At 40.8% G+C, this 18,621-nt stretch overlaps 1 protein-coding gene across 1 annotated transcript in view; it reads left to right on the top strand.

The window, feature by feature from the left end:
* The window catches only part of CSMD1 (CUB and Sushi multiple domains 1), a 2,090,911-nt gene that overhangs the window by 1,543,014 nt on the left and 529,276 nt on the right, over positions 1-18,621 (top strand). The window contains exon 12 of the mRNA XM_054498773.1: positions 6,835-6,947. Within this exon, the coding sequence (XP_054354748.1) occupies positions 6,835-6,947 (113 nt within the window). The remainder of the gene's footprint in view (positions 1-6,834; positions 6,948-18,621) is intronic.

The raw sequence follows: 18,621 nt of genomic DNA, 5'->3' as shown, positions 1-18,621 counted from the left end.
CCTGGAGTAGAGATAAAATGATTTAGCTAAAATCACAGGTGAATTAATGACAGAGCCATAACAGAACTCCAAATGTTAAGCCTTTGGTATGCTGCCTAAGATAACACTAAGATTTAAATCATTATTTTGAAATATCCCTATAAAATTTAAACATGTAGCTGTATAATGAATACAATGTTGATTAATTTATATTTTTATTTATTGATTTATTTTAAAAATGTGTATGTTATTTACTAGAGACTAGGGATAAAGTGTCCAAGAGACATAAAATTGCACTCAGAGAGCTCAGAATTTGAAAGAAGGTGGAGGTTGAAGCAGATGTCTATGAAACTGAATTGCATGAAGGATTCTAAGATGACCTAGAGGCAAAAAGTCCTAATCTGGCCTCAAGAGGCTAAGAAATGCCCAGTGAGAATCCTCAGAGTCTTCAAAGACTCTTAGCTTAGCAGGAAGAATTGACAGTCCATCCAGGGATTTCAGGGTTTGCAAAGCCCTAGGAACTGAGAAATGCCATCATTTTGGAGAATGGGGAAAAATAAATACGGCTGGAGCCGAACATGCCTGGGAGATGACAGAGTTTTAGACTGCAGGGCTTGGGGGCGAAAAGGCAGGCAGCTACAATATGACGGCTTATTTCTCCAAAATAAAATTACATTTTCTTCTATAAAAAATCGATTTATTTAGCATTTCATTAGGATAACTATATTTTTAAGTTTAAATCAGAACGCTATGTACTATAGAGTCAACTTGGGGAAAAATTGATCTGTGTTAAAGAAAGCAAGACTAATTATGTAACTATATGTTATGATGAATGTTAAAGTATAGTAAGTTCCCACTTAACATCATTAATAGGTCTTTGGAAACTGTGACTTCAAGTAAAACTCTGTATAACAAAACCAATTTCCCCTTAGGCTAATTGATATAAACAAGAGTTAAGTTCCTACAGCATATTTCTGCTCACAAAAAGCATGACCAAACTTTTGCATAAAGACCAAAACACTCCTAATATTAAACATTTAAATAAATGTGAGCTATGCACACTTTTAGGAAAGATTAATGAAAACAAGTAAGATTACTGTTTACCCAATTTTTGGTGGATGGATGAGTGACAGTCATAGGGGTGGAGGTTGGTTACATCAAGGGATAAATAAATGTTTGTTTGCCAAGAGAACATTTTCAGGAAAACCTCCTCCCCCCAGAGAGGTCAAAAACATTTACACATGTGACAGCTCCCTGAGCACTTTCCTATTGCATTGTTTATTGTCCTGCATTTGTATAATTATCGTTATCTTTGACACATTTTTATCTGACAACAGTTTATATTCATTCATTCATTCCTTTTCCGACCAGCTCATTAGCTAATGCCAATAAACTTCACATGCACAGCTTTGGGATGTGGGAGAAAACCTGGGAGCAAATCCAGGCAGACATTGGGGAACATGCCAACCCCATTGATATGGTTTGGCTCTGTGTCCCCACCCAAATCTTATCTCGAATTGTAATCCCCATAATCCCCATGTATTGAGGGAGGGACCTGGTGGGAGGTGATTGGATCATGGGGGCAGTTTCCCCCATGCTGTTCTCATGGTGGTGAAGGAGTTTCACCAGATCTGATGGTTTTATGTTTGACAGTTCCTCCTTCACATGCTCTCTTCTGCTGCCATGTAAGACGTGCCTTGCTTCCCTTTCACCCTCTACCACGATTGTAAGTTTCCTGAGGCCTCCCCAGCCATGTGGAACTATGAGTCAGTTAAACCTCCTTTTTTTATAAATTACCCAGTCTCTCGGTCTTGGATAATATCTTTATACCAGTGTGTGAGTAGACCGATACACCCATACAGACACCACCCCTGCTAGGAATCTATCTTCTTCATCAGTGTTATAATGAAATGAAATTGAACAAAATGACTGTATTTGAGCACCTACTGTATTTAATCAAAGCCAGTATCTATTTTATTTTTGTTATTATTATTTTGAAAATCCTGTTTCAAACAGATAAGCAGTTGCAAAGGGTAACAATATTGCTTGCTTCTTTGTTTTAAAGAAATCATTTCTCAGTGTTAGCAAGACAAAATAGTTCTCAAAACCTGAAAGAGGAACAAAAGTTCTTTTGTTTTAAATATTATAAAATAACATAAAAATTTAAAAATAAATCAAAAAGTGTTTTTACTGTATGAAATTTTTGTAAGTTAATTAGCTTTAAAATAACTGTAATAAGCTGTAATTACAGTTCTTCTCATAAATATAACTGTCACATAGCAGGCTTAAAATAAATTCCAAAACGAGTAATAAACATAAACCTGATTTGACATTTGATTGAAAGAACTTTGTGCGGAATATGGCAGTGTGCTTGCTGACTGTTTCATGCAAGTGTACAAGTAATATAAGATTAAAGCAAAGTTCAGTATAGAACTTAAGAAATTAAATATATTGACTTAGAGGTATGTCTAAAGTAGCTGAACAGACAGTATAAGTCTTTTCAATGTGTAAGAATTTTCTACATGACAATTATGTTTTTAATAAGTCAAAATCAAGTCGAATGTCTAGGGGAGATGAAATGCCAGAATCAGGAGACAGAGTTAGGAGCCTACTTCGGTGGGGTGGGTGTGAGATAATCAGTGTTCAACCGAGAGGTTGGAAATGGGGAGAAAACAATGGTGTGAAAAACATCAAAGAAGTACGAGGAAAATAAACTCCCCCAACAGTTACTTCTAGTGGCCAATGACTGGTGACGTGAAAAGAATAAAAAAAACTTAGGAGATTTGGAGAGGCAGGTATTTCATGTTTTGACTGCCCTAAATGTTTTCCCCCTTATACTTATGAATAAAGTTATCTGCTGAGAACAGAAGAAATAAGGGCTGGGAATGGGCTTGAGAAAAGTGGTGACGACTTAGGGCAATAACAAATGGCAATAGGAAAAATACACTACTATAATTCAGGAAAAAAATGTGGCACCATATGACTAGTGTGAGTCTGGAAATCTTTAAATCTTATATATATATATGTATAAATCAGCAAGTTCTTCATCATCTTTCTTGTGCACACATACAGGAAGATAGAGAGTGGATGGCTGGATTGATCTCAAGTTGGGGTTTTGTCAGAGATGGGACCGATTGGTAGTAGACTTTAACACAGTTAAGGTGCTGGAAAGACAGAATAGCAGAGTACCAATCATGTTGTCCAGGCTGGGTAAAAATGTGACCAAATCATTAGTAGAGGTCCCCAAGAATTGGGAAATGTGTTTCAGAAAGTACACACTTATGATAGTTAAAAGATATTGCAGTGTGGTCAGAAAGAGGGGTTAGGTGCTTAAGTTTGTTATGATAAAGAGTAGCAAGGTGCAAGGTATGACCAGTGATTTCATACCTTGCACCTTGATGTCATACCTTGCAGTGGAGTGGAGAGAAAAGTTATTGGGTTAAAAGAGCCAAGAACCCATGAGTCACTTTACAAGAATTATCAGACTGCCCACAGGGAGCAATGACAACAAGCCAGGGGCTACACGAAGGGAGAGGACGATGATGGACAGCAGTAGAATCATGTTGCATGGTGGCATAAGTCTCGAAGTCAAAGGGTTGTAAAAGAGAGAAGCGAGTGGGAGTGGGGAACACAGATGAGAAGGGTGCTGACACCACCTCTAAGCCCAAAGGGAGAAGGGACAAACACTCTCCTCGACTCATTTTGCATGTGAACCAAGTGCCATGTGTATATTAACATGTAGGGAAAAATTAACAGCTATGTACACATTCTTCTTTAACTGTATAATATTAAAACGGTACATTTTCTTTCCTCTTTCTTCTTCCACCCAAAACCATGAATTTGACTTAAGATATATATTTTTCCTTTATATATTCACTTACCTTAGGGAATAGTAACAGAAAGCAAGGAAGGAAGGAAGGAAAGAAGAAAGGAAAGGAAGAAAGAAGGAAGGAAGGAGAGAGGAAGAAGGGAGGGAGAGAGGGAGGGAAGGAAGGAGAGAGGAAGAAGGAGGGAGGGAAGGAAGGAAAGAGAGATGAAGAAGGAAGGAGGGAAGGAGGGAAAAAAGGGAGGGAAGAAGGAAGGGAGGGAGGAAGGAAGGGAGGAAGGAAGGAAGGAAGGAAGGAAGGAACTAAACCAGGAAGGAAAGAGGAAGAAGGAAGGAAGGAGGGAAGGAAGGAAGGAAGGAAGGAAGGAACTAAGCCAGATTCCAAACTTGATATACAGAAAGCCCTGCAACCAATACTTATGGAATATAATTTCTTGTTATTGCATGTGGAACCCTTACCAAAATTGACTATATTTAAATCAAAACTGCTAATTTCTGACAAGGACTGGTATCTACACTACAATATATCGAGAGAGTTTTCAATATTTAAAAGGAAGAAAAGAGAGACCTCTCATTAAAGAAGACGTATAAATGGCAAATAAACACGAGACAATATTTTACATCATTACCGATTAGTTAAATGCACATAGCTACTAAAGTGTAAAAAAATGCTGACAACACCAAATGCCTGTTGAGAACACAAAGAATCTGGGGTGCTCACACATTGCTGGTTGGAATGTACAACCAGTCTGGGGGAAAATTTGGTAGTTTCTTTAAACACTAAACGTGATTATACAATGCAGCTGTTGCCCTCTTGGGCTTTTATCTCAGGTAAATGAAGATTTGTGCTCACACAAAAACCTGCACACACATGTTCAAAGCAGCTTTAGGTGTCATCTGCCAAAACTAGTATCAGCCCAAATACCCTTAACCAGGTGGATGATTAAGCAAGCTGTGGTATATACAGAACATGACATACTACCCAGCGATAAAAGGGAACAAACTATTGGTATAAACAACAACTGGGATAAATCTTCCGGGAATTAAGCTAAGTGAGTAAAATCTAATCCCAAGTTGTTAAACACTGTGATTTCATTTGTATGATTTTTTTAAATGAATAATTTAGAGATGGAGACTGATTAGTGGTTGCTAGGGGTTAGGGACAGTGAACAGGGTGTAGCAAGAGGGGCATCAGTGTGATTTTAAGGGCAAAGCACCAGAGAATTTGGAGGGAATGGAGCTGCCCTGCATTGACTATGGCGGTGGATTCAGGAGCCGAGACATGTGACGTATTTGTGCAGAGCTACATGCACAGACGTACATACAAAACAGGAATAAAACAGGGAAAGTTTTAATGAGGCTGGTAGATTGTATCCATGTCAATGTCCTGATTGTTACAGTTTTGCAAGATGTTACCACTCGGGGAACTAGGTAAATAATACATGTGATCTCTTTATATTATTTTGTACTACCTACCACATATGCATCTACAATTATCTTAATAAAAATTTCAAGAATTTAAAAATATTAATCATCCCCTACTTGCGTTTATGCACTGTAAATTCTATGTAGAAATTGAAATAAATGAAACACTGCTACAAACAATAACATGAATACATTTCACCAATATAATGTCGAACAAAATGTTATATATAGTATGATTTCATTTATAAAAAAACTTTAAAGAAGATGTAAAACTGATAGTTTGGCAAGGTGGGAGGAGACGATGGTGACTGGGAGAAGGTACAAGAAGCTTTGGGGTGTTGGTAATTCTCTAAGAGTTGATCTGCGTGGTGGTTCACTTTGTAAAAATTCGTAGAGTTAGACATTCATGATCTGTGCACTTTTTGGCTTGTTACACCTCAATAAATGTATGAATAAGAAAGAAAGAAAAAATCTCTCTTCAAACAAGCCAACAAAAGAAGCAAATGAAAAAGAACAATCTTGCCAACAAAGACAAATCTTCAGAAAGAAATACATATTTAGTTACCACACAGCATTCACAGAAATATTTTCCTCTTTTCAATTTGTGTGTAACATTGCATGAGTTACTTCACATATAATGACAGTTGTTCATCTTCCTTTGAAGAATCCGGTGCTCTGTGCTGCCTAAGGTGAGGATGTTGGGTTGATAGACAGATGATATGATTAATGGGGCAAATCATATGCTCATATTCCTGAAACTACTTTGCTGAAAGTCAAGCTTCCTATTTGATTAGGGACATTTGTTTTGGTTGAATTGATTTTTTTCTTACACTTTTCCTATTTCAACATGCTTTTCTGTCAGCATGTTGAGTTCAGTCAATGGATTTAGTGTTTCTTTTCACTGGCTGACAGCAGCCCCTATGTGACTGTTTTGTTAATACACAATGAATGCTTCACTGAAACTCACATTTGGTGTGACCCAGACATTAATATGCAGGGGGAGTGTTCAATAAATGCTGCCAAATCTATTTCAGCTATGCATGCTGTTCTTTTCAAAATTCTCTTAATGTATAATTACCTGTAATATATTTTAAAAGGAGAGTTTGTGATAAAGTTACATACTAGTTCTAGACAGTGAAAACCTTTGTGAATGAACCCGTACTGTTTCTTGTGATAGAGATGCTTTCTCTTTCACGGCTGGTGTTGTATAATCCTACAGCAACTGTGCACATCTCTAGTCACCTCAGATAAACAACTGTCCCATATTTTTTCCAGGACTGTCCCAGTTTTAACACTGTTACTCCTGCACCTGGGGAAGCCCCTCGGTTCCAGGAAAATGGGATGGTTGATTGCCCTAAGTTGATTTTTTAAAAGAAAATACACAAATTGGCAGCCATAGAATAGAGTAATTTCTGTAAAGCACCAGTGATAGTGATGTTTGAATATTAATATAATGGACAAGAGGCTGTAAAGTCTTTGAAAGAGGGTCTTGTTACTGATGTATCTAGGGTTTGGCTGTTTAAAGCAGCAAGACCTTCCTTTGAGGTAGAAGTTGATATACTTGTTGCCTTACATAAAAGCTTTGACATTTCTCTTCCATGCAGGCTCACGGGATCCAGTGTTCCTGACCTCATCGTGAGCATGAGCAACCAGATGTGGCTACATCTGCAGTCGGATGATAGCATTGGCTCACCTGGGTTTAAAGCTGTTTACCAAGGTATGATGAGAATACACTTAACAGGGTTGGAAGTTAGCATTCCAACAGAGGGCAGAGACCATTCTGTATTGGTTAGGTAGAAGTAAAATCAACAAGTCAAACAATGCTGATAAATAGGAATCACGATGGGAACTTCCTTAAAGTCTACTAACACTCGCTTTTGTGAATGAGAATGTTCAACTTCTGAAAACTCGGCTTGCCATGATATGTGCTCTGATTATCCCAAAATGAAGAGTGAGGTGAAGTATTAGGTGTAAGCTAGGAAATGTGAACATATGTGTGGATCTTTTGACCATATCATATTGCCTGGTGTTTCTCAAAACCTTCTTTTATGTGAGCAAACATAGAAAAGACAATATAATGAATCTGAAAAGATTTAGAATTATAAATTTTCATGAGCCAAATTCAAATATTTGAAATGAAAGCCCAGTGCCTGTCATTGTTTTTGAGCTAGTTTACAACTTTACAAGTTATAGAAAACCGATACCAATGCAAACAATTTCTGAACCATTGAAATGCAAATGAATTTCCTGTGAAAGAGATGCCATTACTTATTATCCTGTGGATATTGATTACTTTTAAATCAATTAGCAAATTTATTTCAGTATTTCTGATTGTCTATATATTTGTGATCTTTGGATTCTCCTTTGAAATAGTTTTTAAAATATCTTACTGGTTCCTTCATTAGTAACTGAGTTCCTTAAAATATTTGAACTGATAGATGTGTATGTGTATAGGTAAAAATGAAAATATTTATCTGGAGCTGTTGGAATTGTATTTTATTCTACTTTTTGAATTTGAGTAAATAGGCAGTATGTTCTCATTTCCCAAGTGTATACCATAGGAATAGTTTTAGGAGCTGAAAAATGTAACAAGAAGTTATTACCCATGAAATCAATGAAAGAGATAATAAAAAAGCATCCACCAATCCTAAATCAACAAGCATGGTAAGGGACATTGTCATGAGTCCATGTGAGTGAACACGCTACAGCACGGCTGCTCTCTCTCTCTCTCTGTGGGATAAAGGGCCACAATGTTAAAGGGTCCTGTGGTGAGTGGGCCCACCCAGGAGTATCCTCATCTACAAAGCATAAAATAGGTCCCTCCTTGCTGACACACGGAGTGTGGTGGAGACTTAATGACCCTTTTGAATAAGAAATACCACAACAAAAAATGTATATTTACATCCCATTCAATGACTAAAACTAGAATGCAGAGGCAACTGCTGAATACCTCCTGACATTTGAATTTTTAGACCTGACCTTCAGTTGAACTTTTATTGACTGTGCGGTTATTCAAGAAAGTATGGTGGAGACATAATATTTTCCACATGACCTACATTTGGTGCTGCCTTTGGTAGAATCTAAAATCATCAGTGAAATACCAGACACTTCCCAACAGGGCAAATTGCAGTAAATTCATTTCAGCAGCATTGAGATACACATCATGAGGTTTATGGTACCAGGAATAGGAGAGGAGCCTCATGCCCAAACTGCATCCTTGACTATGAAGAGACATAAGTAGTTCCATTAAAAGGTAAACATTCTCCCATGTGTCATATTTCACAGTGAATGACCACACCACATTAATTATAATTACATTTTACCCCAATTAGTGCTGTGGTAAGAGTCTCAGTAGCCACCCAGGAGATGTCATAAAAACGTGAAATGGCCATCAGTCCTTGAGAGATGGCCAATTCAATGTCATGTATTATCTTTGACAAAAGAATAGTCCAAAGGTAAAAAGGTAATTAAAACCAGTAACTAATCTAACATTTGAGGATTTTAAAAAATTAAGAGATTATAACAGTAGAAGACATTCTAAAAATGCATATTTCCAGAGTACTGTATTAAGCTAACAGTTGAATACACAGTGCAAATCACTTATAAAAGTGACCTTTATGCGTATACATAATTTTATATTATTTGACTCAAAGCATAGTTGTTCATAAATTATATTATCAGAAAACAGGCCAGGGAGGGGGGCTGACACCTGAATTCATAGCGCTTTGGGAGACCAAGGCAGGTGGATCACTTAAGGTCAGGAGTTCCAGACCAGCCTGGCCAACATAGTGAAACCCCTATCTCTCTTCAAAATACAAAAATAATTAGCTGTTTGTGGAGGGTGGGCACCTGTAATCCCAGATATACAGGAGGCTGAGGCAGAAGAATCACTTGAACCCAGGTAGTGGAGCTTGCAGTGAGCCAAGATCGTGCCACTGCACTCCAGCCTAGGTGACAGAGTGAGACTCCATCTTAAAAAAAGAAAAAAAAAGTTATCAGAAAATATATACAGCATATATTTACATAGAGTTAAATGTTCTATGTTTTGATGTTGTCTGATTTTCACTAACATTTAGTGCTAGGAACACAGGATCTGGAGCTTGACTCCCCTGAATACTGGTTCTGCTGCTCAGTAACTGAACCTTAGTGTAAGTTATTTAAACCCTTTGTGTATCAGACTCATCATTAAAAAAAAAAAGTCAAAGTAATCACAACTGCTTCATAATTTTATTGAAAAATCAACTGAGTAAAACATGTAAGGCTCATAACACATAGAGTAAGAACTTAAGAAATGCTAGCTCTTATTTCTGTTTGCATTTTCATTTTAATTTTGAGATTTTTCTACAAACATGATGTTTTCATTATATAAATAATAGTGTGCACAGTAAGACATGTAAACCCAACTGAGGGGTGTTTAGATGAATTGTAAGCACCCCTTCTCTCCAGCTTCTAGCTGAGCCAGTTAACTTCCTCAGAGGCAACAGCTCTCTACATTTTCTCATAGTCTCTCCAGAAATTTTCAATGTGTGCACTCTGATACCTGGAGTCACAGTCAGTCCCTCGGACTACAAACCCTAGACAAACTGCTATTCAAGAAATCCCACATCGTCTTATTTTAACATCCACTCGAATTTCTGAGACTCCATCCTAATAAAGTAGCTATCAATTTAACCTCACTCATTATCAAAGGCCACCCATGTCAACCCTTACTGTCCTAACTACTCCAACCTTGACAAGAAATCAAGAATAGCCTGAGTAGTGTAAAATATTTCGGGAACCCTCAAATCTTCGGATCACACTTCTTACCCTAAGATGTTCATGGTCTCTGCCACTTTGGGCACTGTTTTCTCTGAGAAAATCTCCCCAGAGGATGCTTTCCTGGCACCCCCACTACCCCCTGCCAGCACACACAATAATGGTGAGGGGGCTGCCTCAGGACACGAGGACCAGGAGGACCTTGGGTCCACTCTACCCACCTGTGGCCTCCATCATCCCGGGCTCGTAGGCTTGGGCATATCTGAGATTTCTCCATTCGTGCTGTCTCTAACTCCCCAAGGACAATCGTCTCTCCATCCCCTCAAGATGCCTGGAGGGTCTACTCAGCTAATGGACCCTTTTAGAGGCATTTTTCCGAAAGCGAGTAGGGTGGAGAAATGAAAACCAGGGCCTGTGCATCCCCTGAAAATCACAGGGAGTGGAGGATAGGCAGGGACGAGCTCAGAGACCAAAAACAACAGGGGTCCCTGCTGGCGAGGCCCCAGCAGCAAGCACAAAAGAACAATTCACAGAAACAAATGCTCTTGCTAGACTTCAGTTGGCATGTGTATGTTATACAGTATGTTTTATACATATTCCCTAATATATAAGCACGTGCATACATATGAGCATGTGCATTATCTATAGCTATTATACACACACAGAATGAGAGAGAGAGTGTGAAGTGATAATTTGCCCTAAGAAAATTATGGGGAAAAAAATGCAAAGTTTAAAAAACAAAGAGAGCTCTTGAAGGAGATCATGTCAGGTGTCAGAAAGTGACGGGAGAGAGGTGAGCCTTGTTTAAAACCATTTTACAAATGAAAATACTGAATTAAAAATAATCTGTTCAAAAGCCCAAATGCTAAGAAGCAGGATGTAAATTAATTATGGTAGAGCCATATAAGGCAACACTGACCATTCATAAACAAACTCTCTATGGCTAATATATATTTTTAAAACAAATTTTACATATACAACTTATATATAGATTTGCTATATATATAGATTCTACCTATGTATAATTTATATACTTATAAATCATTTATATATTTATAAATCATATTTATAATAGATAGAATCCATATAAATAGTATATCTCAGAATATTATATAAGAAAAGATAATGTGAGCCCAGGGCATAGTTTCTCCATTTTATATTTGAAAATAAAATATATATTATATATCATAGCAACTGATTGTTAGTCAACAGAAAATAAAGAAAAATCCCTGTGCTCAATTCAAGGTTGGTTTCCCTCATAACCACTGCAGCTTCTAGCCATGAGGAAGTTAACAAGAAGGAAACTTGATCCCTGGATATTTTTATAAGCAATTACATGTTTGCTATTGTAGTGGTCCCAGATTTTTATGGCTTCTCTGTCTATAGTAAAGTGAGTTGACTCTGAAGCATTTTTTGTTACAAAAAAAAATTCAGTTCGAGTTCATCACACAAGTTGATGAACTGCATCTCCACAAATCATGTTTCATGTAATTTGCCATAGCTATTTACATTCCAGCAGGGGGTAAGTTAAAGGAACTGTTCCCTGTGACGTGCTGCTGTGTAGTCAAAACAAGACCTATTTTGGGCTAAAACTAAGAGTGATTCCAGTAAAATTATTTGACTTTAGCGTCACCATTTCATACAAGAAACGGAATTGTCTCCTATGTCCGATGAATACATTGATAATAAGAGAATGGAAATTTGTGTAGGCATCTCAGTCTGTAGCCAAGGGTCTGTGCTCCTAGGGTGAATGGGGAAGTGAGGCTCTGTGTTGTATTGAATACGGGAATGTAGGAGATGGTTCAAAAAGCAGCATCTTTACCATTCTTGGCAGACGGAACTTTTGAGACAGCATTGATGTTATGTAATCTTGAAGGTGCTTCTCATCTTGAGTTGTTGGACTGGCATGAGTTACCCAGCCCAGTCTCGCCTGTCTTCTCTATGTGAGCAATTATGCACATTGAAAAGCATCCAAGTGCAATGATGGCATATGGTGCAGTCCCTGAACTGAGGACAGCTCGCTGGTCCATGTAGAAAGTGAGCTCATGCCCCTGTCCTTGTGAGCACGAAGCCAATACGCTACTCAAAGTCAGGCAAGACAGGGCCTGCCAGAATAGTAGAGTGACTTCTAAAACCCTAAAAAGAAGGTGAAGCTGCAGGAAGTGGCTTCAAATAACCCTTTGTTTGCATGTTGTGGGAATGCCCAGTGGACCATCACAAAGCGTTTATAATGTGTACCTCCTTTTTCACAGCAGATACAGCCTTATATCTAAGGTGGATTTAACATTTTTTTCCAAGGGCTTGACTTAAATCTATGACAAATTACCCTTTTTCTTGGAAGCAGAGCCTGAGTTGGTGACTTATGTAGCGGGAAGTATTGGGAGTGTGCTTGGAATCGTCTGTAAGGCAGAGAAGGAAGTGGAGTTGGGTGGAGGGAGAAGTTGAACAGTGCCCAGTCACGAGAGGTGCACAGTTAGTTCATTCAGGTTGCCGTAACAGAATATGCAGATAGAGTTGGCTTAGAGACAATGGAATTGTATCTCTCACAGTTCTGGGAAGTCCACGAGCAAGGCAGTGGCAGATTTGGTGTCTGGCGAGGGCCGTTTCCTGGTTCATAGATGGCACTTTCTCACTGTGTCCTCACGTGGTGGACAGGGCAAGGCCACAAGCCTGGGCGTCCTTCACAAGGGCACTAATCCTGTTCACAGGGGGTCCACCCTTATCATGTCATCACCCTCTAAAGGCTGGCCCATCTCTGAAAACCATCAAATTTGGGGTTAGGTTTCAACTTAGGAATTTGGAGGGACACAAACAGTCAGACCACATCAGGTGCCTTAGATAAGAGGTCCCCAGCCTTTTTGGCACCAGGGACCGGTTTTAAGGAAGGCAGTTTTTCCATGGACTGGGAGAGGTGATGGTTTCAGGGTGACTGAGGTGCATTACATTTACTGTGCACTTTATTTCTATTATTACAGTGTAATATGTAATTAAATAATTATACAACTCTCCATAATGTAGAACCAGTGGGAGTCCTGAGCTTGTTTTCCTGCAACTAGACAGTCCCATCTGGGTGATGGGAGACAGTGACAGATCATCAGGCATTAGATTCTCATAAAGAGCGTGCAGCCTAGATCCCTCACATGTGCAGTTCACAATAGGGTTCTCACACTCCTAGGAGAATCTAATGTTGCTGCTGATCTGATGGGAGGCAGAGCTCAGGTGGTAATGCTCCTTTGCCTGCTGCTCACCTCCTGCTGTGGTTCCCAGTTTGGGAACCCTTGCCTTAAATGATGCTACAGGGAGGTCTGGAGCTAGGATGGCGCTGTATAGTCTTCCAAACTGAAGCAATTGGGCCAGGCTTAGTGCCATTGATCATTGACATGGGTGGCCCCCAGGGAGGGACCAGAACACTGCTTGGGATGATTCCTGAAAAGAAATGCAGTGTGGGTCCCCAGCAGCTGGGGGCGAGGCCTGGGTTCTGAAGAGAGCACCCAAGTGGTGCCCTTGGGATCAAATACAGCCCAGCACTAGCACTGTTCAGTCTTCGCCAACTGGAAACAGCTTCTCCAGGATTCTGACTGGCCCCGTTTCCTAGGAACATGTGAAATACACACTCACTGCCACCCTCCTGTCTGGCCCATGTGAGGATCTGCCTCCTTAGCTGGTCTCTCAGCTGGGCTAGGTGGCTTCTGTAGCAGGGCAATGCTGACTCGATTCCTCACAGGGCCTCAGTCTCTGCTCACAATGCACTGCTCAGGTGGGCTGCTGGACTTGTCCGTGTTCTATCACACATAAGAGAGTCCCCATGGATAAATGGTCCCACTCATCTGTATTGTCTCAATGGGGACAATGGCCCCAGCTTTTTCTCCTGATTAGGGCCAGTCCTCCTGCAAGGATGATGGCTCCTTCCCTTGCTGGCGAGGCCTTGGGCATGAGGATCTTGAAGGTGCTGGGCCACAGGCATAGCTTACAGTTTCATGGGGCCCTTCCTCTTCCTGCTGATGGAGACATCTCCCCTCTGAGAAGCAGGTTCTCTAGAACCACATAGCCTAATTTGAGAGATTGGGGAGCAGAGATCTCAATCAGCTCCTGGGATGGAGGTGAGACAGCTACTCCTGCTTCCCCTCCTCAGTTCCTGGCCCCATGTATTCCAGCCTCTGGGGACTGACACAGCATTATGGCTGTGGATTTAGGGTGAAGACCACATCCAGAGGACAGCAGCCCATCCTTCCCAGCATCCTCTCCAAGCTGGCTCCTCAGCCATGCCTTCAGAAGCGCATTCCCTCATTCTATCCAGCAAAAGCCTTCTGGACTTCACAGTCTGTGGCAGGAATGCTAGGTCTCAGGGTCAGTAGCCCTTGCATCTTCTTTACTCTAAATTAAGGCCTTTGTTTGAGCATGTCCCTGAGAGGTGTGCAGCTATGAGCCCACTCTAGCAGCCTCAGTCCTGCACAGCGATGAGGGCCACATTTGATGGTGGGACCTGAGTCTGCAATGAACCCCATGCAAGAGAAAGTGTCCTGCCACGTGAACTCATGTGCTGTAAATTCGAATTTCCTCTCGACAGGCTTTCCTGAGGACTGCCATTCAATTTAATATGCTAAAGAACAAACTTATTGTTACTGCCCTCCACATCCCTTGAAACATAACTAGCCCTTCCATTCTTGGACCACAAGTGGGCGTATCTGCCTTCCTGGTGCTTAGCTCTTTGCTTCTAGAGCGAGCTTCCTGACCTGGGACTCACATCACCCCGTTGTCTGTTCTTACCCAGAGTGCGGCATCATTGTCTAGCAGCCAGGGAAGATAATCTCCCTATATTCTTTGAGAATTTGGACAACAGATTTATAATTATTGTTCTTGTCTTATTTCTTCTCAGCGACATTGGTGGTGGATGATCCTGTTCTCTTTTTCTCCACGAATTTCTGTCAGTTCCATCTAGTAAATATCCTATCCCATCCCTCCTTTTTATCTTCTTTCTCTTACCCTTAGACGGCTTCCACAGTGTCCACTCCAGGCGGCCTCTGTAGTGGCCGAAACTTCATTTCTCCCCGCTACTAATCTCTCCTATTTCTCCCACACACGGTGGTCCAGTCAGAATTATCTTTTTTCAAAAAATGAACATAGAGAGTGTTCCTACACTGTTTCAAATTGGTTGGAGCCTTCCCAGGGTCCACAGAATATTCTGTAAACTGGTTTCCAAATTCCATCTTCATCTCTCACCACCATCCAGATACACATCATGTTTGTCCCATGGAGCTTCCTGATCTTCAAATCTTCCTTTTTTCCTCTCTTTTACCTTTGCACACGTATCTCCCCAACAAGGATCATTCTTCTACAGACTCACCGTGTAGATCATTTGCTGATCTTCCCGTCTCATCTCAGAGATTACTTTCCCCAATAAGCTTCACATCCTAGATTCTGTGATTTGCTCCTACACAATCCTATACCACCCTGAGCTGCCTCCATCCCAACAATTGTTTAATTGCCTTTCTTCCCAGGAGACAGAAGCTCTGGGAATGCAAGGACCTCTTTATGCCCGTCACCTGTGCAGCTGTGCACACGCTGCAGGTTGTATAGCTGCGTCCTTAGAGATGTGCAAAATGTGAGTGAATGTCTTAGCCAATTTCTGGACTGTTTAGATTTTTGTAGCATTATCATGGGCCATTTAACCCTTACCAATAATCTTAGGACCACTCCAGTTTTTTTTTTTTAAGTCTTAGTTTAGTTTTTAAACATTTGAGGAATTATAGCCCAGTAGCCAATGAGTCAACACAGGCTGTTTCTGGTTGTTGATGCTGCTCTGATTCCCGGACCCAAATCTGTTCATTTGTCGACAGCCTCATTCTTGAGTGCTTGGGTCCCTGAATGATAACCTTTTGGAACCCAGTTCCTGAAGTATATCTGGTGCCCTCTCTGGTTCTCTGAGTCCACCTCCCCTGGACTGTCCGGGAGTTCCCCTTCAGTGGCGGGTGCTCTGCTGCTATTGGTTGAATTCACCTGTTGGCAAAGGGATGCATTTCTGCACAGATCTCCCATGTACCTGTATTTATGCTGTTCTCTGCTCTCATCCGTGTCTCCGACTGCAGCATGCGTGGAGATCACCCAGGGGTCTTCATAGACGGAGATTCAGGTCAGGGTGGGCTTAAAAGTGCATATTCCTGTGGCACCGGTGCTGCATTGCAAGGAAGTTTCATGAGAAGGATCCACCATGTGATTCCTGTAATATTATGGCCTCTGTGTTTTGTACCCTGTGCCCCATGTCAGCCAGCAAGATAAGGGACACACTGGCCTGTCTCTCCTCACCTCACCCTGCTCACTCTGGTTCATGAGTCAGCTTCTTTCTGCACCTGTGGCTCCTGTGTGCCCCCACCATGGTGCAGCCACAACAGAGCAAGTCACTGAATTTCTGTCCCTCTTCCAGATCACCGTGTCTTCTCAAGAGCCGCAGGGTGCTGTAGCACAGTGTAGCACACTGTGTGCTTGCCATCCTGTGCCCATCCATCAGTCTTCCCCACACCAGGGCTCATGCCGCTTCCCTTCTGTCCGGGCGGGTCCTTCCTACCCTTCCGGGTAGGAAACACCCCTTCCCTTCCCCAAGGCCCAGCTTGAGAGCTGCGCCTCTCTCCTGGACAACTCACTGGGATGGAAATTCCTTCCAGTGTTTTCCTGTGGCTACCTGCAGCAGCTAGTTTTTAGCTAAGGTAACAATTTTCCTAGAGTGTTTTGTGAGTCCTTGACAAAGAGCCCCATTTTATTCAATTCTGTTTCTCCAGACCATTGCAGAGCACACGATGTCTTCATCTTGGTGAGCCATTTAGTAACCAAAGATATTAAAAGCCATTTACAAACCAAATATATTAATAATTAAGTGTTTGAAGCTGAAATTAATAGATTATATGTGTTCATTGTTGCTATTGTTTTCTTTAGGTGAATTACTAGCTAGCCCAACTAGCGTTCCATTGTCTTAACGCAAGACCAATCAGATGAACATAGGATTTTATTGAAACGATATTACAACAAACAAGTAATAACAACAAACTATATATTAGAAAGATATTGAGTTTCCAGTCATCACCCTTTTTTGTTGACAGGGTTGAAGAATTTGTATGACGATATGCTGACATTCAGGACAGTCTTAACTTTAAGAAAAATATCAGAAGAACCATTGACTCTTGATCTCTATTTTTTTCTGAGTTATATTGCATGAATGAGTTATTAGCACAGATTCCTTTTAATAATGTGAGATAAGCCATTATTAAATATTTAAATATATCAGCACATAAGAGCCAAGAGAGCAGGTGGTGCCAGAGAACATTAAATTCTAATGCAGAAATTTGATATTTAAATTCCAGTTTTAGTGGCCCATTAGCTCCAGCTACATTCCACTCTCCCTTCCCAACATGTATCCTCACAGATTACATTTCAAAGTAAACTGAGATAAGATGTAGTGGAAATGACACGGAGGTTAAGCACCGCGGGGCTCACGTTAGAGCAAACTTCCTGGGAGACGTTCTCCAATCTGTATTTTAGCCTCAGGTAGGAATGAAAGTTCTGATAATGATATTTGCAAATTATGAAAGAGCTTGTGAAATTAACAAAGTGTACTTCTAGATGATATTTTAGGCTCTGTAAGTGGAATGAGCTTCCTATTTTTTTCCAGCCATATGGCTGCCTTCCTCATTTCTCGTGTGTCATGAGTGTGTGAATGTGATAACATTCTCCCACATCTTTATCACTGGGATCCCCGCATCAGATACAATAAGGACCCACTTTTCCAAACAGGTTTTTTCCTTTCAATTGGAATTTGTTGCTTTCAATTTTCTCGCTACGTTTATTATTTTTCTTTGGTATTTCTGTTTCCTTTACGAGTTTTTATGATCTCAGCAAGAGTCTTTCTTAAAATTTCTGAATTGTGTTGACTTACAAATGGATGATATTTGCATTAGTAATTTAAAAGTTATAGATGGGACTATTCTATTCTCGAAATTCATCCTGTGTTTTTTAAACTGCGTACATATCCTCCTGCCTCTAAGCCAGGAACGGCCAGGCGTGGCATGCAGTTTTGATGACTCAGCTCCAATGCATTTCTTTTAGATCATCTGTTGCTTTAACATGTGAGCATGTGGAGCTCCGTTTCTTCTGCTTTTCTCTTGGGAAAGGGAGTGAGCAGAAAGAAAGTTTGTGCCATCTGAGACTGAGAATGAGAGAAACTGAAGAAGTTAGGCCACTTCAGACTTGGGCAAAAAGATTGTGATATGAGCTGAAGGTCAGGGAGTGTAGGATGAGGGGTGAAGATGAGGGGTACAGGGCAAGAGAAACAGGCTCAGGAGTCCAGGATGAGAGGTGCAGTGAGGAGAGCAGGATGAGGGGGTCCAGGTGAGGGGTCCAGGATGAGGAGTCCAGGAAGAGAGGTACAGGATGAGGGGTGCAGTGAGGAGTGCAGGAGGAGAGGTCCAGGTGAGGGATTCAGAGGGAGGGGTCCAGGAAGAGAGGTGAAGAATGAGGGGTACAAGTGAGGAGTACAGAATGAGGGGTACAGGTGAAGGGGTCCAGGATGAGATGTGCAGGGGAAGGAGTACAAAATGAGGGGCTATAGGATGAGGAAGTGCGGGATGAGGGTGTGTAGGGTGAGACAG

The sequence above is a fragment of the Pongo pygmaeus genome, chromosome 7 (genome assembly GCF_028885625.2).
Source record: "Pongo pygmaeus isolate AG05252 chromosome 7, NHGRI_mPonPyg2-v2.0_pri, whole genome shotgun sequence".
In the NCBI taxonomy this organism is placed as follows: Eukaryota; Metazoa; Chordata; class Mammalia; order Primates; family Hominidae; genus Pongo; species Pongo pygmaeus.
The sequence above is the reverse complement of the archived record's forward strand: the minus strand, read 5'-3'. Positions and strand labels throughout refer to the sequence as shown.